At 35.9% G+C, this 21,938-nt stretch overlaps 1 protein-coding gene across 1 annotated transcript; it reads left to right on the top strand.

Moving 5' to 3' along the window:
* The first annotated feature begins 1,958 nt into the window (after positions 1 to 1,958).
* LOC140153193 (short transient receptor potential channel 4-like) lies at positions 1,959 to 19,548 on the top strand. Its single transcript, XM_072175873.1, has 15 exons — positions 1,959 to 2,267; positions 3,053 to 3,218; positions 3,812 to 3,930; positions 5,364 to 5,471; positions 8,752 to 9,189; positions 11,072 to 11,271; positions 11,533 to 11,738; positions 11,952 to 12,091; positions 14,119 to 14,210; positions 14,460 to 14,807; positions 15,898 to 16,093; positions 16,958 to 17,110; positions 17,538 to 17,645; positions 18,443 to 18,558; positions 18,763 to 19,548. The coding sequence occupies exons 1-15, from the start codon at positions 2,259 to 2,261 to the stop codon at positions 18,911 to 18,913; spliced, it is 2,550 nt and encodes an 849-aa protein (XP_072031974.1). The 5' UTR covers positions 1,959 to 2,258; the 3' UTR covers positions 18,914 to 19,548.
* Positions 19,549 to 21,938: the final 2,390 nt, after the last annotated feature.

Below are 21,938 nucleotides of genomic sequence, written 5' to 3' on the forward strand. Positions count from 1 at the left end.
TTGCCAACTGCTTGCCAACAAATATTTTACATTATTATTTGGACAGCATAAATGTTAATAGACATGATTTTTTTTATCAGGTTTGCCGTCGCAAATAATAAAGGAGACAAGTAGAAAAAGTGATCCCGCCTGGGTATCGAACCCAGGACCTCAGGTTTACGAGACCTGTGCCTTAACCACTCGGTTAAATGTTGTTGTATTGTTTTTTCACATAAAACGTTTTAAAAACGCGGTGACATGACTTTCATACAAGACTATACATCCAAATGTTATCAAAGCATTTTCACCAAAACACGTCTAAACCTTTGAAAAACATGTGTTTGTTGGAACGGTTGGAATTACATTCCGTTCTAGAACCACACTTGTCATGCGCCACATCGCAGATAGTATTACATTTATATGGAATGAAAAAAAGTATTCAGGTGGCGCCGTTGTCATTGTAATTAAAAAATGGCGATATGAAAAGATATACAGCTCCATCAATACTCATTAAAGGAGGATTTCGTGATCCTAGCATCCTCTTTTTATGACATTTTTCAGTAGATATCCACGAAAAAAGCTTATTTCCAAAATTTCAGTTGATTCCGATTTTGCGTTTGCGAGTTATGCATGATTATGTGTATTACACTGCTCCATAGACAATGTGTTGTAATTTCGTTCTGGTGCACCAGAACGAAATTCAAATTTGGCGATATTTTTGCTAAACGAATTAATCTGCAAGAAATATTTGGTATATAAACATTATGTAGCCAGAGGTATCCAGTGGTGTAAAAATCTCAACTTTTTTTGGGAAAAGTGGGGGGATGAGGCTGTGGATCACGAAATGCCCCTTTAAGCGTGTTTATAGTGAATATGGTTTACGACAGTTGTTAGATTCATACCTCGACTGGTGCAGTTTATAGTGTCAAATTTACTGCACAAAATCCGCTGTGGATCTTGAATTGTCCTGTTAACGATGACAACATTTTGCTTCTTGAAACGATTGTTTGATGTAATCATTTGTGGTGTGATGAAGCAAAATCAGTCTGAGGTCGGGCGTATTCAATTTTCAGTTTTTCACATGACTGTATTTAAAGCATTTGCAAAGCTACATTTTGCAGAAAACCCCATTGAAATTGAACTTATTTACTAATTCGCCAGCTCAAACGTAAATAAACAATTTTCGATTGCGCAGACCCCCCTTAACCCCCTTTTATACCCTCCTGTAATAGAAACATAATCTTATTAGAATAACAATACCAGACCCTTGGGGAACACCGCTCTTCTTGGACAGCTGCCCGACAGACTTGCTAGCATAGAAGCAAGGTTAAGAGAAAAAATAGCTACGTACCTATACGATATATATTTCAAAATGAAGGATTTCCTCCGGACCTTGTATTTTGAGTGTCTCACCCCAAAGATATCTTTGCTCACCCATTGCCTACAAATTCAATCTCAAAGCAGTAAATATAATTCTGTTCAACCTTGTGTCTCTTGCAATAACTGCGGAAGGCAAACTAAGAATAAAGTAAGCAGTTAACACTCGTCGAAAAAACCCAGTCAATGGAATCTCTCTAGCCTACTCGACAAAACGTATAATGTTCAGTTCTTGACCCGGACAATTGCAACAGCTATATCACACTAATATACACATATCGTTTTTATATCAAATTATTCATCTTTTTGTGCTCTTTGTGCTTATTTTATTCTATAAATTGTACATTTGTGTGCAAATTGAGGGCGTTTTTTACATATATTTTTAATTTAGATTAGCGAATTAATATGTATTTTAGCGCCATCATTGTTCAACTTTACTTTAAAATTTTTACATGCCATCAAACAACCGTGAAACGATTGTTAACGCATGTATTTTAAAATCAGATATAGAAGAACAGCTAATCCAGGTCATCAACCTAGGCTATCAATTAACACATTAAACAGAATGATTATGGTTGACACTAGAAGCTCTCCGTGCATCTCATATGACGACGTCATGTTATGTTACACGGTTATACCACTACCCCTCCCACCATCATCGGATTACGTATTATATCATCTGCCCTTTGCAACATACACAGATATATAGCAGATGTTAAAATTGATACATGACACATCTGAAAAGATGACCAAGGTCACCAAGAGAGGAAAGGAGAAGGGAATGAGATGCTGGTCAATTGAGTGGCGTAGACTGATGGGCTATCTTTACAATCACTAATGGTATAAAATGTAACTTTCGATTAGCTTTAGAGGAGGATTTGCTCCCGGACTTACTATTCAAAATGGCAATGGTGAGTAAATGTTTGATTCATACAATCCCACGGGAACTCAAGTTATGATGTGTAAAATAAAAATGTGTTTGGGTGCATGCATGCCCTAATTGTGATGAATTTAATATGTTGCATCCTTTAATCATGTTAATCATCATTAACTCATTCTTTTTACTTTACTTCCTGACTTTTATTAGAATCCTAGCCCTCACAATAGCCATAAATACAAAAAAACGCCCTAATCCTAACATTAAATGTACCTCAAACCCTATCCCTAATTCTATAGTCAACATAGGATGCGCAATGAATTCAGCAATTGGTTTCCAGATTTATCTTGTTCACAAAGCTAAATAATTATAATATCAGAGAATTCTTCCGAATTGTTATCTTCGTTGTTTGTTCCAAAAATGTTCATTAGCTCGCAAAAAAACAAAACAGCTTAACGTACGGCCAATAGTGCAGCGCTTCATATTTGGTTGTAACATCAGCATATTCAATTTAATCACAATGGTTGAAGGAAAAATATTACCGTAGAATACCGTCAACAAGCATATTTGCTTATATTCAAATGAGTGGGTTTTTTTTATTTAAGAGACGAAAGACATACACCCTCCACGAAAACATTGCATTAGATTGGTATTACAATAATACTTGTTTGACAGCCGTCTGTATATCAGTAATATAGTTGCTCAAGTTCGAAATAACGTTTTTGTGGAATGTGTCTGCCTTTTGTCTCTTTCGTCAAAACAAACCACTCCTTTAGAAACATATGTGCTTGTAGATAAAAATTCTATATTTTTCCATAGCCACCTACATTGGTTACTGAATATTTTTCGGCTATCGTTGAAAATGATATCGAAATAGTGCAAGAATTGTTGGACGGGTGTGACGGGGAGAATGCCGTGGACATCGATGCTGTAGCTTCTGACGGTAGCACAGCTCTTCAAGTCGCATTGGAACACAAATATTACGGTAGGTGCTCACTTTATCGCTTTTTTTTATATCGTGGTATAATTTATGTCCATACATTGTACCATACCAGCAGTTACAGCAAGTCACAGAAAAATATTGTAAAATGCTACCAGCGCTTCAGTAGTGGATAATCGCTGTACAGGAAACGTATTCTTTCTTTAAATCTGACGTAGCTGTCACCAACTAAACGAAAATAGTACAATTTGCCCGTTTTGTTTGTTTTTTAAGTTTGTCTTGAAGTCAATGGGAGGAGATTTGACGCGAGACCAATGAGGCCATGCTTATAGCCTACTATCTTGTTAATCATGTTGAATTATGAATGCTTATTTAATTTAATTAGATATGTTATCACAGGTGCTGCATTATTACAGATACATAAGTTATCTTTATTAATTCATCATGCTAACGATGGTCACTAATAAATCACTTGGCCTGTTATAATTAAAATATTCATTATGGGCATAGTGTTAATGTTATACAGATATGAAATGAATACTATTATAGGTTTTCCTGCGTAGCGACGATGTGTAATTTTATACCATTTTATGTTTATTAAATACATTTTGTACTTTCTCACTGTTATCAATATGTAGAACTTGGTGACAAGCTGATCAACCGTCGAATCAAGGGTGGTTTAACATTGCTCCGTATGATAGAGGTGGACAACCCTAAGGCCGTGGAATACCTATGCAAAAAACATAAAGACTTTAAGGTGACTAATTTTTTATTTTCGCTCTTCAATTATACACACACAAAAACCAAAAAAAAATTTCAAAATAATTGGATTTCACAAGGGACAAAAATGTGAAAATTCTTTGATTTTGATAAAAACAAAAAATTGTCTCAGATATTACCTATCATATAGAAACCATACCATTCCTCTTTTGTGTCGGCTTTATTTGTCTGAGTGCAAACGCACCATATGAAAAGGTTTCTATACAAAAACGATTCTCTTATAAACCATCATGCGCACAGTTTCCACCTCGATACACCTGAGCACACATTTTCGCCCAAGAGCTTCCAAGGAGAGAACAACAAGCAGTGAATGTCTCCACCACAGTCTTTGATTACACTACACAATTGAGTACATAGCAATGTGAGAGCTGTGGAGCTTCTAGCTGAAAAATGGACCTCTTTGATTGGTTTTTGTCGAAACCTCAAGTGTTCCCTTCATCCAATCAGAATTTTTTTTATATCAAACGAAAGCTAACACTTCCCCCTAAAACACTTTTCGTCACTAGGTCAACAGATAACGCAATTCAATGTTATAGCAAGGCGAATGTGGTAAATCTGTTGAATCCAAGCACATTTTTTGACCAAAATGTAGGTTTTAAAAGTCAAAACCTCAAGTGTTCCTTACAATATTTGTCTAATTTTATGTCATTAAATGAAAAAGCACACTTATATTGTCCATACACTAGCGTCACTAGAATGAGCAATGGCCAATTCTCTTTAAATTGCAAATCTTGTGCCAAAAGTTACTATTTTCGCCTGTTTTGTCATACGGTTGTTATGTGGATCGTGCTCCCTCTGACCCGTCTCAAGTTTGAAATTCATGTAGCTTGTATATGTAGTCAGGTACCTATTATTTATAAATACATATTTATAAATACATATTTATAAATACGCACGTGAGCCATGGGCACGACATACCAAGACCAGCAAGCGTGACCAAATCCTCATGCCGTTGACATGGATAGGAACCCTTAGATAAATAAATATCATAAAATTATCAATTAAATTGCAAAATTGTTACACATTCCGAATTTGTAATATGTTATCAATAACAACATTTTGAAAGTATCTGCCGACGGAAAAAATACCACAAAGTTAAACAAAAAAACAAACAATTTTGCTGCCCAGTCTGGAGTTGTTTACCACCTTTGCATTCAAATGTACAGGAAGACCACCCGCTGTGTCGAAGGTTACTTCCAGACTTCCTATCTAAAAGTTGTTATGGCAGCGCGGAGGTGGTCACTTGCGTATTTATAAATACGTATTTATAAATATAGTCGAAGCATACTGGTAGTGAAAAACATATAGCTGCCTGAGCAACAGAAAAGAAAATTTAAGGCACCTTTCATCTTTCTAATGGGTACAGTAACTATACCCATTCTTATATTGGTATTTTTATCATGTTTATAGAGTAACCGGGAAGATATCTTCAGCTCCCGTACCTCTGATGATGAGTTCCCACCAGAAACAACTCCCGTCACTTTAGCTGCAAGATTGAATCGATATGAGATACTAAAGGTAGGCATTTTGTTGTTCTGACGAATATTCTTATTTATTACAATTTCGTAAGAATACATCAAAAGCGTGACTTGTTCGATTAAAGCCATATTATTATAACATTTACTGAGAAGAACGCCCTCAAAAAAAATTTAAATTCAGGTTTTTACACGATTGTAATGTACTTTAGTAAACAAAGATTCTCTGCAAAAATCAAGACTTTAGGTGCTGTAGTTTTATCAAAATCCGTGATTTTGAATAAACCGCCGGAACCGTCGTTTTATTATTACGATAGAAATAATAGAGTAACATGCATTGGCACTAGTAGTAAATTCCAATTTTCTTTGCTTTACCTCACTTGTTCGGCTCAAAATTAAAAGGGGACATATCTAAAAGTAAAAGCTAACATTTTATGGAAAATAAATAGTAATCTATTTTTAAAGAAATGTTATAATATGGCTTTAACTTACATCTATTACAAGCTGTTACAAAGGAACATCAATTCAACATGTTCTAAAAACATTAAATGAAAACAAAAGACACAGGACTGTTCGTCATTTCTGATTGGCCTGCAGTGAACCCATGGGGTGGGTTAGTCGGCTGTCAATCAACCACTCGTAATTGATTGACATCCATGCGATGAGTACGCGCTGCAGTTTCTCTGGTATGAATGGTGATATCACACAATTACGTGTCTGTGATCGAATTGCGGTTTTCAAGTTAGCTACAAAACTGAGCGGTATATTGTTCTGAGTCTGACTTCAACGCAACTCACGTCCTAATTCTGCTGTCACGTGATTCCATAGTCAATTGAAAACACATTTATATGGAAATTCATAAACCAATTAACGATTGTTTTTTCGACCTTGTTGCCAGACTACTTCCAAATCGGTATAGGCATTTTGCACAGCAGCTTACCGTTGGCCTATTACAACATTCCGCAGAGACCGTGACAGGTATAGGTACTAAAATGTCACCGACTTTGATACATACCAATGTATAACTTTACACTGATGTCATTGACCTCGGTAGTGATACATACTTGTTTATAACTTGACATTCCAATCCAAAGACATGAACATGTGTTACAATGTCACTGACCTTGATATATGTGACGTGTCATGTCAAAAGGAGACACTTTTGGGCAGGATCGTAAATGGAAAAATAGCCAAAAATCTGCTGGTGGGTGATTTTTTCACAATTAGGTTTTGTTGCTAATTTGTGATGTTATTAATGTTAAAAATATTGTCTGATAGTTTCAGACCGGAATGTAACTGGCATCTTGTATTTTTTGAGACATTTTTCAAGTTAATTCCCACTCTCAACATTGTCAATAATATTTTTAAAGGCCGATATCTCAATTTCCAATTTTATAATACCATAACTTCCGAACTCAATATCTTTGCTTAGGAATGTCCAACTTCATTTGGGAAAACGGCGTTGTGGAGCAAAATATCTCTATATTTAAGATATGTAAAAACCTCAAAATTCATAACCTGCCCAAAAGTGTCTCCTTTTGACATGACACGTCACATATTTAATTGAGTAACTTTGCAACATCGTCTACTGCACTAGAGTCAACGACCTCGGTAGTGATACATTCTTGTTTACAACTTTGACATTCCAAAGACATGAACAAGTGTTACAATGCCAGTGACATTGATGTATAATGCCTCACTTTGCAAAATAGTCTACTTAATGATGTCATTGAGCTAGGCAGTGATACATACCTGTTTACAACTTGACATTCCAAATATTATATAGACTACAATGTCACTCACTCAGATGCAATTGTGTGACTTTGCAACATTGTCTATCTACTGCACTAATGTCAATGACCTCAGTAATGATACATACTTGTTTACAACTTGACATTCCAAGTACACGAACAGGTGTTATAATGTCACCGACCTTGATCAATTATAATGCGCCGCTTTGCAACCATGTTTGCAACCATGTTGCAACATAAAGTCTACTGCACTGATGTCATTGACCTCGGTTGTGTGATACATCCATTTTTACAACTTAACATTCGAAAGATATCTACAGGTTTTACAATGTCACTGACCTTGATAGATTCAAACGCACATCTTTGCAATATAGCATACCTACTGCACGCTTATGTCAGTTACCTCGGTGATACATACTTGTTTACAACATGACATTGCAAAGTCATGTAGATGTGTTACAATGTCACTTACCTTGATACTTTGCAATGTGTCACTTTGCAACATAGTCTGCTGCACTGATGCATGTCATTGACCTCAATAGTGATACACACTTGTTTTCTTGTCGCGTTGGGGTGTATTAGGGTACGTGTTGGGGGTGAGTTAGGGGTGTGTTTGGGGTGAGGGTGTATGGGATGTTTGTTGAGGCATGTTTGTTTGGTCTGTGTTTGTATTGGATGGGTTTTATGGGGATTTTTTGTAAACCATATTGAATGTTAGTGAACGAGTAAATTTGACAGCAAAGGTAGCGCAGCAGATGGAAAACCTGCACTGTTGTCTACTTTGTACTGAACAGTACTTGTTTGGTGCTATGCTACAAAGACAGCTAGCACAGTGTAAATAATGTAGCAATGTGTGTGGGAGCGGGGGTGTTTTTGTCAACTTGTACACAGTTAATGTCAGTTAACGCCATGAATATTTGGCACTGTGAGGTGAGCGTGTGTGCGGGGTGGGGTGTCTGTGCTAACGATTAGAAAAATATTGATATTTTTGAATGATTGAATTTGTAAATAAGGGAAAGTGGGAAAAATCAACTTTCATAGCTGCTCTATTCAATATCAGCTACCACTATGATCATTAACCATTTTCACAGTTGTTGTGTTGGTGTTCGTTTTGCAAGATGTTGGATCTAATTGTATGACTATAAATATTTTGTAAAGAAAGGTAGTGCAGAAAGCGGTAAAACATCATCTAAACTGATACTGTTCAGCTATTTATAATAATTATTAATATATGTGCACGTTTCAACAGCACCTGTTGTCTTTATCAACACTTGATGGGAAGTGATTTCTATTGGCAACCAACAATCTGAAACAGGGATCAATAACAGTCACTCCCCATTAAGTGTTAATATGCAATAGGTGTGGTTGAAACGTACACAATTTAGTGAACATTCTGGATCAGATACCCCGTCAGATACCTTCGCAGTGCGTGTTACAAAATATGGCTCAGTTGAACGATACATTATCACGACGAACATTTCTTAAAATAGTCGTGAGGGTCGTGGATTAAATTAAAGATCAAATTAAAATTTCTAATTGGTTTCTTTCTTTCTTTTATTTTGACATTGTCAGATTCTAATGCAATACGGCGCCATAATGCCGACACTGGATGAAGTCCGGCGTCAATTCTCTAACAAGCGTCCAGGAAGAGAACGGGCTATATTACAGCTATGTGAAGCCCGTGCATCTGAGGCCTATCTATTACAAACTAGCCAGGACATTCTCAGCAACATCTTTCGTCTTACACAAGAGTTACAAGATATTCGACGAGAAGAAAAGAACAGTTTGGAGAAACTTGGCTGCAGGGATGAGTACACTGATTTAGAAGAAAGGCTGCGCATAATGGCAGAGAAAGTTGTTGATTATACGAATGCAGAAGAGTTAGAGACTCTTCTTAAAGGAACTGATGCTGAGAGATCGGCACCACAGGTGGCCGCGTTCTGCGGAAAAGGCCAATCACAAAAGCTGCCCATTAGAATAGCACAAGCATTGCAATTACGATTTAAAGAGGTGGGTATAGGCTTATGGAAATAAATCTTTAAAAGCCCAGGGTACGATGTATAATGATGCATATTTAGACGTACAATAGCGTAGACATGCTTCATAATAAGGGTTTCCCTTCGCAAGCACGCTTTATGGTGAGAGTTTTCCCTTCCTCAAGATTAGAGAACATGTAGAAGTCATGTTGTTCATAACTATAATTCTATTCTAGATTGTAAATACATGCAAGCGATTCATCGGTTATCACAATCTTCTTTTAAAGCCATATTATAACATTTGCTGAGAAGAACGCCCTCAAATTTTTTTCAGGTTTTTACCCGATTGTAATGTACTTTAGTAAACAAAGATTCTCTGCAAAAATCAAGACTTTAGGTGCTGTAGTTTTGTCAAAATCCGTGATTTTGAATAAACCGATGGAACAGTCGTTTTATTATTACGATAGAAATATTAGTCGAACGCGTATGTGTTGTTCATAACACAGTACTACGTACACGGCGTGTGGGACACACACACACCAGAGGATCGTACTGTATTACAACCACCGGAGTAACATGCATTGGCGCTATTAGTAAATTCCAAAAATTTTCTTTGCTTTGCCTCACTTGTTCGGCTCAAAATTAAAAGGGGACATATCTGACAGTAAAAGCTAACATTTTATGGAAAATAAATACTAATCTGTTTTTAAAGAAATGTTATAATATGGCTTTAATAGTGATAACTTCTGGGAGCGAATTAGAGATATCTCCTTGTGTCCAAGATCATTATTAATTAATTATGTCGAATACACTATTATAGAGGCTTATACTTTCAACTTAAACCAATGGAACACACTTTAGTCATTGTCCACGCCTTACGATTGGTGAAAAGGTACCTAACAATAATCGTAACAAATGGATTTACATGAAATATGCGGGCGAAGTTTCTATACTATACATGTATATCGCAAACAATATCAAACTCAGCTGTTATGATCAGTCTAAGAACAACGTCAAGTGTGGAAAGTAAGACCTTTGTTCTGGTTAGAAAGTGTACACATCAAGAAATCACGCATGTCTATCAAAAAGGCAACGGTAGATATAATTTGGCACGGTTGTTTGATGTACATAGAATTGGCTTCATTGTGAACTAAATGCAAACTATAGATGGCGCTATTTATCCTATATCATATTTCTTTATTTGCAAGAGGTAGATGATTAATACTGCCATTAAAACAGCTGGAAGAGGTGAAACAAGCAACAAGCAATTTTATAAACATATTTCATGAAACAATAAATGGAATTATTTGTATTAAAAGCTTGAAAGAGTAATTTTCAGTAATAAATAGCGCCGCCAATTTTGTTATTAATAGATACATTTTATGTCCGAAAAAGCTTTAAAACATGCTATAAAAGTGAATAATTTTGTAAAAGAGGGGAAACTAAAGTTGAGAATGACTCAAAAGCATCTGTATTCATATAGCATGATATCACTTTTAGCTGTTTTTAAACAGCCTCAAATTTGGTTGTACGTGATGTTTTGTTTGAAAAACTAATAAATTATCCCATCAAACAACCGTGTTGGATCTACATGAATGACTAGAGTTAGTTTTTGGTAACGGCTTTATCATTTTGACCTTGATATTAAACAAACCAGAAAGTTATCTCCCACAGTAAATGATAGGATGCATGTACTAGATACATATTCATACCTTGGCTGAACCGGTGGATTTTCCAGTCCAGCCAAACTGACCACATGGGGATATAATGAGATAACTCAAATTAGCTATTGTATTTGGAGGGCCAGGTATTATTATGCAATACTCATATTTCATATTTTGACATTCTCCTGGACTGATGATGTAGTTAATCGTTTACATTATTCAATTAACACAATTCGCTATATTTCTTTCCAGCTTATTGCACATAAGAAGTTACAAGAGTGGTTGTGGCGCCAGTGGAGATATGGATTCAGTCAACACATTGACAGGTCGCATGTTCGACGCATTTTAGTGACAACTTTATTTTTTATTTTTTGGCCAATTTTCAGCGTTCTCTACCTTCTCCTGTCTGGTTTTACATTCTTTGAACCATTTGTACGAATACTGAAAACACCGTAAGTTTTGCAATTTTGCTCCAAAATAAGGTCAAACTCGTTTGTGCACTTTTATGGGCCCTCGAAGCGTTGATTGTTGATGGGTTTAGTTTGACGATTTGTTTCTAGGTATATATTACAATAAGGCACACCACCCACGAGTCACAGATAACCCCTTGTGCAAAAAATTATAATCTGTCATTTTACATGGTTAATAAGTAAAATACAAGCAATATTTAAACCGCAATTGCTAAGACAATCTTCCATTATATTTTTATACAGATACGTCAAATTCATCCTACACGCATCGTCTCGCGTCTCGTTTCTTTTCATACTCATACTGAGAGGCTTCGTGAAACAACCAGCAGTATTTGTTTTGAATATTTCGAATGATACTTTAGCTGAAACAGATACTATACGGCAAGACTACATAGCTTACAAATCACACGCCTATACAATTCCTGGGTTGATATTTCTCTGGATAGCAGGTACGCCTACCAGTATATATATACTTACCCATGGATGATTTTAAACATTGTATGAAAAATTGTTATATCATTAATGCATTTGTTTTAAATATTGTTTTACTCTTTACCTTGTTGATTGATGCAAATTACCTTTCTACATGTAAATGATCATTCTGTCCAATAAAAACTACATTGCAAGATATGACACAGGTTACTATTAACAATTTCTTGCAGGTATGACTTGGCGGGAACTAACAAGATTGCGAGATCAAGGCGCGAAGATGTACATGGATGTTGGAAGCAGTCTTGTAGATGTACCACAAATATTTTTGTACTGGATATATCTGATATTCGCATCGATAGCTCATACACAGGTAAGTTTTGTAATTAGTGAAATACTTATGGGCTTGTCCATATCGTTTTCTCTGACAGTACGCAAAGGTCCAAAAAGATTTTTATGTATCTGTTTCAATAAACATATATGAGTTAATGGATTAAAACCATGCACAAATAAAATTCAAAAAAGTGTGTCAAGGCTAATATATAGGCTTTATAGCAAAAATCGATTAAGGTAATGCTGACAGGTTGACGCCAAAATAGCTATTAATCTCCCGCTTGAAGCTCTGCAAATCCTGACTTGAAGCTATATACATGTGCTGGTAGGGCATTTATAATGCCTGAAAGCTGAAAGTTGCATCTTCGATTTTTCACGGCAAGGTCGTGAGAGATCTGATAAAGCGCCTAAGGCGGGCGTAAACTGTGTTAAGCTCTGGGAACGTCATTCCATGATACCACCCTCCTGTATATTAATGTTGAGAAGCAGTAGCTGCTTCTCTATCTTCTCCTGATTTAGTGGAGGTCAGGTGTAACATTAGCAAAGATGATGGATGTATTCAGAAGTCTATGTGTGATGTCTTTTATAAAGATGATCAACAGAATAGGGCCAATATCCCTGTGCAACTCCTGCGTTTATCCATTCCTCGCTAAATGCCTTCCTATTTAGCATGACTCTTAGGGAACGGTCCAACAAGTTGTCCTGTAGCCAGTCCATCAGCTTGCCCGAGAAACATATGGCAGAAAGCTTAATACGCTTTGCTTATATCGAGACATATATTATTGATCCTTCTCTATTATTGTTGAAGTTGGTGAGGCTTTGGGCTGCGTATGTGTCCAGATGGTGCCACATAGCTTCATAGATGAGTCGCTCCATGATCTTTGACGGCATGGACAGAAAGGAGATGCTGGGAGAATGTTAACCCTAAAACTACTGAGCCCAATTTTGTTACACAAACTACGAAGTCTCCTCTATTCGGTAATACCAAAATAAGTACAAACATTCCCTACATAATGTCGCTGTGACGTCATATTGTGAGCGTACTCTTACAAATTTGGGACATAATATATTCTTGATCCTTCTCAATTATTGTTGAAGTTTATAGTGAGGCTTTGGGCTGCATATGTGTCCAGATGGTGCCACATAGCTTCATAGATGAGTCGCTCCATTATCTTTGACGGCATGAACAGAAAAGAGATGCTAGGAGAATGTTAACCCTAAAACTACTGAGCCAAATTTTGTAACACAAACTACGAAATCTCCTCTATTCGGTAATACCAAAATAAGTACAAACATTCCCTACATAATGTCGCTGTGACGTCATATTGTGAGCGTACTCTTACAAATTTGGGAAATTTTGGCCATGTACAAAAGTGTACAGTATATAGGCAAAATTGATTTTCGGCTTAAAATTCTACGAACATGCGATTTTCACCTCAAGTTTTCTCCTAAATAGAAAAGGAAAATGACAATTTCAAACTAACAAACAAGTAAAAGGTCAATATCCCTTGGATTTTACAAGAGCGAAATGAAAATCATGGATTTTGCAATAGAAGTAGAAACCTATGGTGTGCCTTACAGACTTATGTGAGCGCAAAGGATGGATCTACGATTAGCTTAAGTCGTTTGGGCGTAAAGACGCGTGTTTTTTTTATAACGGATGAAAAACATTCGTAGTTCTAAGGTTAACTTGTTATATAGCAATGGATGAAATGAACTACTTTCCACGTCGCTGCCATGTTGTTCTTTATCAAGGTAGAGTTGAAATAGACAGTTCAGGAGTAGCATTGCTGAGGACCATTTGGACCGGAGGCTTTGTTGATTATCTATAGTTTCAGCAGTTGTTTATTTTATTATTATTATTATTACTATTAGTCGTGTTAGTATTATATATCATTAGTAGTATTAGTATTAGTGCTAGCATTTATGAAGACATGTATAAATTTTTCATTTGGGCATTTTGGGCGTAAGCGGGGAACATACATACAGAATACGTTCATTTACTTTCATTGTGTAATGAGAAATGGCTGTAGATTTCTGTAGCTTACCTTTTTCTAATCAATATAGGCAGGTAGAGTTGTAAGTCAAGCAGGTTGGCTCAAGAAGGTGACCAGCGCTATGTCTGTAACAATGATATGTGATTCGGAGCCGTCGACAAGGTGAGTAAACGCTAAATTATACCCACGCCATTATCATTATCATCATCATCATCACCATCATCAGCATCATCACTTACCATGCATCATCGTCATCATTAACAACAAAGACGACAACAACAACACTAACGTCAAATAGTAATATTCTAACAACATGAACAAAGGTATCACTTTAAAGATAACACATATGCCTGTCAACAGCAGAAAGAGTAAGATATACTTACCAAAAGCAATCCGTGTTCCTTTTCCCAGCTCCAACTGTACATCCATATATGAAGAATCTCGTTTTGACTGGCATTCTCACGAACCCATCCTAATAGCTGAAGCCGCATTTGCAGTTGCCAATGTCTTTACCTTCGTCCGTTTACTCGATATTACCGTCCTCATAGCGGGTTTAGGAGCCCTACAAGTCAGCTTTAAGAAGATGTTTCGGCCTATTTTCAAGTTTCTGGCACTGTTTTCCTTTGTCTGGCTGTCATTTTCTCTGGGGACGACGCAACTTTACCGATCTTTTGAAGACGCAATGTTGGAATTATGCGAACATAACCATCGTATAGACGAGACTCACGACTGTCCAGATAACGAGCCACACTTTACCACGTAGGTGAAATACTTTCATACATTTGCTGATGAAATATTTTTGGCCCCACATTAGTGCTTTCAATACAATATTTTGGCTCATGAATAGGGCTTATTAATCACATTTAGCACTTGGTGACTTACGTCCAGGGATAATCTATTTCGTATTTAAAAACTGGGCTGTCAATTACATTCGGGCTCATCTATAGGATCTGTCTATCAAATCTCAAACTAAACAGTACACAGGAGTTATAAAAAAATATAATAATGTACAGACATTGTGACGTGTCATGTCAAAAGGAGACACCTTTGGGCAGGGTCGTAAATGGAGATATAGCCACAAATCTACCCGGGGTGATTTTTTCACAATTTGGGTTTGTTGCGAATTTGTGTTGTTATTGATATTAAAAATATTGTCTGATAGTTTCAGACCGGAATACATGTATAATTGGCATCTTGTATTTTTTGAGACATTTTTCAAGGTAATTCCTACTCTCAACATTGTCAATAATATTTTTAAAGGCCGATATCTCAATTTCTAATTTTATAATACCTTAACTTACAAACTCAATATCTAGAGCTATTTTGCTCCACAACGCACACATGTCTTAAAAGATATGTAAAAACCTCCAAATTGATAACCTGCCCAAAAGTGTCTTTTGACATGACACGTCACAATATTGTTGTGCAATATAAGAGGTTTGATTAAAATGTGTGATCTACAACTTGTGCCGACAAAGAACAATTGACCCTTTTCGTATTGTGTTTGTAAGCTGTTAATCATTTCGTCACTACTTATTGTTTTGTATGTAGTGATATGATCATTGTCTATCAACTAGAATAATGTGTGCCTACTTTTCTGTACAATGGCCGTACAAGGTTTTGGAGGTTATGTGAAAGTTAGCATCAGCGAATAAAACTCTTTTACTAGATTAGTAAATCGATATCAAGAAGGACATAAATTACGGAACTTTCGTATAAATGTTTGTAATTCTGAATCGGAAAAGGGTCGATAAGTTCTTACGTATACTGCATTCAATGGAATTACAAAAACCAAAAACTAAATCAAACACTTACTCAATATAATGTCGTTTGTTTTCTCTCTTCGCAGATTGTGGATATCTTTGACGTCTTATTTCTGGATGCTGTTTGGTCAGGGTGGTTTGAATTACTTTTCTTTACCACATAATTTGCGTTTTACGGAGGATATAGGATGGTTGATCTATGCACTTTGGCATATTGCTGTAGTCATGTTCTTGATGAAGATTCTTATCGGCTTGACGAGTTCTGTCTATGCCAAGATAGAGGTACACGGAACCCACATTGCCATCATACTCAGTGACGTTGCTAAGGGTTGTGGCACCCAGGGCTAAGGATAAATAATGGCGCCCCTCACATTTTTCCTTAATTCTTTAATACAAAAGTCCAAATTTTCACATTATCGTCGGCTTTTCCTCCCAGCTACATACACTTTAAGTAAATATCATTAGATTTATGAATTTTACTTCGCAGACTGTTAAATATCAAAAATATCAATTTTTAATAATTTGCCATAAAATTTGTATTATATCGCGAATTTCAAAAAATCAAAATTATTTGATATCAGAAGGACATTCTTTGTATTCAGAATGCAGTTCGATATGTCTGCGTTGCTCTCAGACCCCACAAGATTGATTTATTCAAAGAACAACAAATCGCATTCAAGTACCCTATGAATAAGTTAAATTTTGTACAAAGTCATAATGAAAAGACAATGTGTATGATTCTATTGAACATCCGTATGTAACTTGGTTTTCAGGGTGCTTTTTTCAAATGATGCAAACTAAAAGACATACATTCATAAAACTTTCACATATATATAGTTTAAATATATTATCGAGGGGTGGGGTATGAACGTTTGGACAGTATTTTTTGTGGGACATGATAGCACATCAGACATATCGATTTGCATTCTGAATACGAAGAATGTCCTTCTGATATCAAATAATTTTGATTTTTTTTGTAGGCATATGCAGATGCAATTGGTAGAAAATAAATGATGTTACAGGTAACCACACTTTTGTTTACGTATTTGAAAGCTTTCGGATATCATGTAACCTTCTTCAGAATTACATCATCTTCGCCGCCTTCTTCACTAATTATTTTTTTTCTTCTTTTGTGTTATATTTTAGCGAAATGCTGATATGGAATGGAAGTTTGCCCGTACCAAGATGGTCAGCGAATACATGATGGATACAGCCGTAGTCCCGCCACCGTTCAATATCGTTCCTTCGACGGCATCGATAGTCAGATGTTGTAAAACAATTTTAAATGCAATTGATCAGGTATTTTTTGTAACTATGAAAAAAGCGATCGGTCCATTTTGGAAGTTTCTTTGGGTTGTTATTTTCAGGGAAAAAATGTGGATAATATTATATAGTGTATAACACATGAACAGGTGTCTATATTGGCTTCCTCCTCCGACTAAATTATTGCATGCTTTTCATTTCACAACATACATCTTTATGGCTGCATTTTTCATAAACACAGACTGCTAATGACAGACAGTATAGTAAGAAAAACACGGACAGATGAACACCCCGACATAAAGTAACCCAGTCATAAAGTAAACCACCCCTCGCACATCCCTTCACACCAAATCGAGAATATACTGCCACCGCACACAATATAATCGGGGTAGGGTGTAAATCTATGTAATAAAGGCCTTTTAAGATTTTAATCAGAATTTATCATCCAGTCTTTCTTTTTAAGGGACGTACTGTGACGGATGAAGTCGAATTAGAAAGAAGACGTACTAAAACCATACGGCTAGAAGAACGACAACAAAAGAAAGCAATAAGACTAACGCACAACTATAAGGTAAATTTTCATAAATCACCAGATTATAATAAAACCAAAATATTCAAGCAAATATTAAAAAAAGCGTACGCCGTGTTCTTTTCAATAATCTCATTTGATTGCTTAAAACTTCTATATCATACACTTATAATAGCAAACAGTCAGTAGAGTCAGCTGAAGGAATAGACGAGACAGTACAGACTAAGGAACTGAGCCCTGGGATATCATCTCCGGACATACCTGCTATATTGAAATTGAATATAGAACATCAGCGGCACAGCTCATATAAAAACTTGAAATGAGTACCCAGCAAACACAAAAATGTTTTTAAAATGTTATAAACATGTTTTAGTTTTGGGCAAAACGTTTTAATAAATTTAAATGTCGAGTTATATATATGAAGGTCATGAAAACGTTTTTTAAATATTTTATACGAAAAACACTTTAACATTTTACAAATTGTCAAAATGCTTCTGGCAAACATTTTTGCAAAATAGTTTGTCAACACTTATATTAAATAACATTAATAAATTGGAATGTTTTGCAGCCATTTAAAAAAAAGATTTAATTCTATTAAAACCTTATAGCCTTTAGAAAGCCCGACATTTAACCGTTTTCTTGTGTTTGCTAGATACATTCGTGGAGCCAGCGTCCACAAGGGCAGGGCGACAGCTCACTTTATGTAGCTTAGTTTTAACACCCTGGTTACTGGAATATTGTTTTTTAAGTGTTGACAAACTAAAACAAACCTGAAATGGATGAATGAATAATGGTCTACTTTATATACTTATTTGTGTGTTGTTTTTCTCTGCATATAGATGATTTCTGGAATAGTGAGGCGCCGCTACGCACGCAGCGTAATGAAAAGCCAACACAAAATAGCCCCACCTCGAGAAAAAACTCAACGATTTAAAGCACAACAACAAGAAACAGGGTAAGACGGCAGATAAAGACTACGTTGTAAACAAAAGCAAAACCAAACACGTCATGTGGTTACGATTCATTTACTTACATGCAATGAGTTAAGTTTTTGGTAAGTTGGTGTTTTTTTTCTTCAAAATATAAATAACTTACTCTTATGATATAATTATAATTTACTAACAACTCAAAAGCTGTATATTACATGTATTTTGCACAGATCTGGAACGCCCGATTCGTCTGAGGACATACGCCGTATACAGAAGACCTGCGATTCTCTGGCCTCTGATTTGAAGGACTTACAACAAACTATAGATACACTTGTGAAAACTCTGCAAGACCCACGCACAGCCGCGGATGAATCTACCTAATATTTTATGTGGTTGATTAGCTAGACTGATTTGTGCAGTGCATATGACCAGTTTGCATATTGAAACTTAAAGTTTGATCAGCTCATAATCGGCGGGAATTGTTAGGTTTTTGCCACTACGCCGAAAAGTAGACCCACGTTAAAGAATGAGACAGTTGACCTATCTGGTCTATGTATATTGTGCTTGTTAAAGAAAATAGACAACATGGGACAACATAATAGGACATAATAGATAATTTATGATGCTTCTAGCGAGATGTCTCAAGACAATTCTCGAATTAAAATATACATATATTAAATCCGCGATGTTATAAGGCCCACCCATTACGAGCTGATCAAATTATAGTTTTTTTAAATTAACTTTAGATGTAGTAATTTATTACCAGGTTGTTTAATAAAATTGAATTTACCGAGCATGAGAACGTGGACATCCGGTATTTGGAAAGTGTACATTAGTACCGTATCTTTCTATGTTGTGGCTACTTATCATCAAGGGTCAATAAATTTGGTTTTGAGAAATCCACCTCAAGGGCATCGATGCTGTAATTACAACATTCAGGCTATTCGCCACTGACGAATAGTTAAGGACCCGGTTTAAGGAGTGTTGCCATAAATATTGAGACCAGATTTAGAGAATAAGATGTTGGGTTGTCCAAAGAATAAATAAATGGGAAAAACCAATAAAAAAAAGTAAATTGGTGTAATAATTGAAATAAACATAGGTCGTCTTGAGTATAGGTTTTTTTTTATTATTATTATTCCCAACGCGTTTTAAATGTGAATGAGGTTGTTGCCTCTTGGACGACAATGTGTATTATACAAAAGCAAATCAGCTCTTACAAGTGCGTTTATGGTCAATTGTCTTCTGAAGCTAGTGAGATTCTGAATTTCAAATGCAACGTTCAACATTGTTCAAGGACATGCAGTTTTTCGGATGGAATCTTCGGATATTATACCGGATCTTGCTTGTCCTATGGTCGCATGTCATGAACTGGGCATAAAAAGTGTTACACACACTAAAATGGCAAAAATCACACCGATTTGTATTCAACTGAACATAACTTTTTATTTTGTACATATCATGTATAGGAAAGTATACATTTTTAGGAAGTCTACATTACAAGGATCTCATATGTGGCAAAAACAAAGTCAATATTCAGGGTGGGTAAAATTTATATAGGGTGTAACATAATAATAATTTTAAAATAAATGCAATTTGTTACACCCTGGTAATTTTTTCCCCATTGATGAATAAGTAAAACAGATATTGATCTAGAAGGATGTAACCATGGCCTTTCATTTTTAAAAAAAAAATCTGAGGGCTGATTTCATTGTGGTTAGAACATACAGGGTGGTCAAAATTGTGTATTTTTACCAGGTAAAAACAAGTTTTCAAGCTATATAGTCCCTTGAAAGACCTGTTTATCTGATGTGTGATTATTTACCATCTAGATAAGTTTAGAAAATCACATTTGCTTAAGTTTCCTTCTACTTTGTAGAGCTAGTATTGAGAATACAGGGTGATCCATTAAGCGGAGATGATTTTTGTTGTGCGAACGGTCCATGGTTTTCCATGGATTAGCATGTGTTCCTCACGGACCAACCTGGGTAAACAAACAAACAAACAAACAAACAAATGACCAAAAAATCCATCTTCTTCATAATACATTGGATTTTGTTGTGTGGTGATAAACAACACATATTAATCTTGTTTTATATTAATCATTTCTGCTCTATTTGGTTATCAATGTTCCAAAACCTAGAAAGGAAGTATGAACAACGTACACAAAACCCCCACAGAAAATGGGTCAAAATTCAGTTAATTAACAGTCAATTAATTAATTAATAGGTTGCATAACATTCAAAACTGTTTATATCATGAAATAGATCTAGTATCAAGAATACTATGTATGAAATGTGTGGTTCATGCTACTTGTACTTTTCTAAATACAGCATTTCAAAGTTGCTTCCTTTTTTGCTTTTTGTGTGTAATTCCTATGGTGTGCGACGTCCTCCCATGCGACGTCCTCCGATCCCCCGCAACCCACTCGGACATTTTGACCCCCAACTCGCTTGTTACTAATCCAAATGAGCTATAAATGGTCTTAAATGAAGGGGGAGATAAATAGCAACAAAATGACACCAAATTTAATTCTTTAGGGGATGTAATTCTGAAATTAATTGAGACTGAACAATAAAAAACCTATTCACATGTAACAAATCCCCCATATTTGATAGCCCAGTTCACGACATGCGACCCTATATGCTATAAAAATACACACATACGAGGGGCGGTCAAAAAGTTCGTAGAACTCGGTATGCTACTTTGTCGCACAGAATTGAATTTGGTCTCATTTGAAAGCTTGTTCCTTCAAAACATTACTGCAAAGATATTAGATTTTTGCATCACTGTATGTGGACAGGACACTCTTTTGAGGAAGCCTACCTCATGCATGAATTCACAGGTACTACCAGAAGTGAATACAGGGTCATTATGGAAATTTCTCCGGACGGCAGTGATAACTCAAATGAAATTTAACAATGTACAGTTGCTGTAAATGGTAATGAAGTCCTTTGTATTCAACAGCAACGAAATGGTTCTTAGAGTTCAAGAATGGAACGAGCGTCCTTGAAGATCATCCAAGGTCCAAAATACTTGCTGACGTCACCACTAATGATATACGTGCTGGTACAGTGGCATTGATAATGAATAAAGAGCGAAATAAGAAAGATGAAATAGCCACAAAATATGACAACTCTGATGAATGTGTTTTCAACATTAATCCATTAACACTGGGTATTCCAGAGTGTCTTCTAGATGGGGTCCCAGAATCTTAATATACAAAATTGATACCATTTGACATATTCAGGTCCACACCTTCTATACACTTAGAATGAGGACTGATGCAAGTTTAATCTATATGTGGCTAAAGGTGATAAGACATACATTATTCACTGGAATTACGAGTGCATTTAGTGGAAGCACCTGGTCATCACTCGGTCACCATAGTGCAAGGTCTTCATCG

The sequence above is a fragment of the Amphiura filiformis genome, chromosome 5 (genome assembly GCF_039555335.1).
Source record: "Amphiura filiformis chromosome 5, Afil_fr2py, whole genome shotgun sequence".
In the NCBI taxonomy this organism is placed as follows: domain Eukaryota; kingdom Metazoa; phylum Echinodermata; class Ophiuroidea; order Amphilepidida; family Amphiuridae; genus Amphiura; species Amphiura filiformis.

Excerpts from the sequence above, each read along its gene's own strand:
- LOC140153193 (XM_072175873.1), top strand. Across the intron at positions 9,190-11,071 it reads TGCAATTACGATTTAAAGAG|CTTATTGCACATAAGAAGTT; the intron begins GTGGGTATAGGC and ends ATTTCTTTCCAG. Across the intron at positions 14,808-15,897 it reads AACGAGCCACACTTTACCAC|ATTGTGGATATCTTTGACGT; the intron begins GTAGGTGAAATA and ends CTCTCTTCGCAG.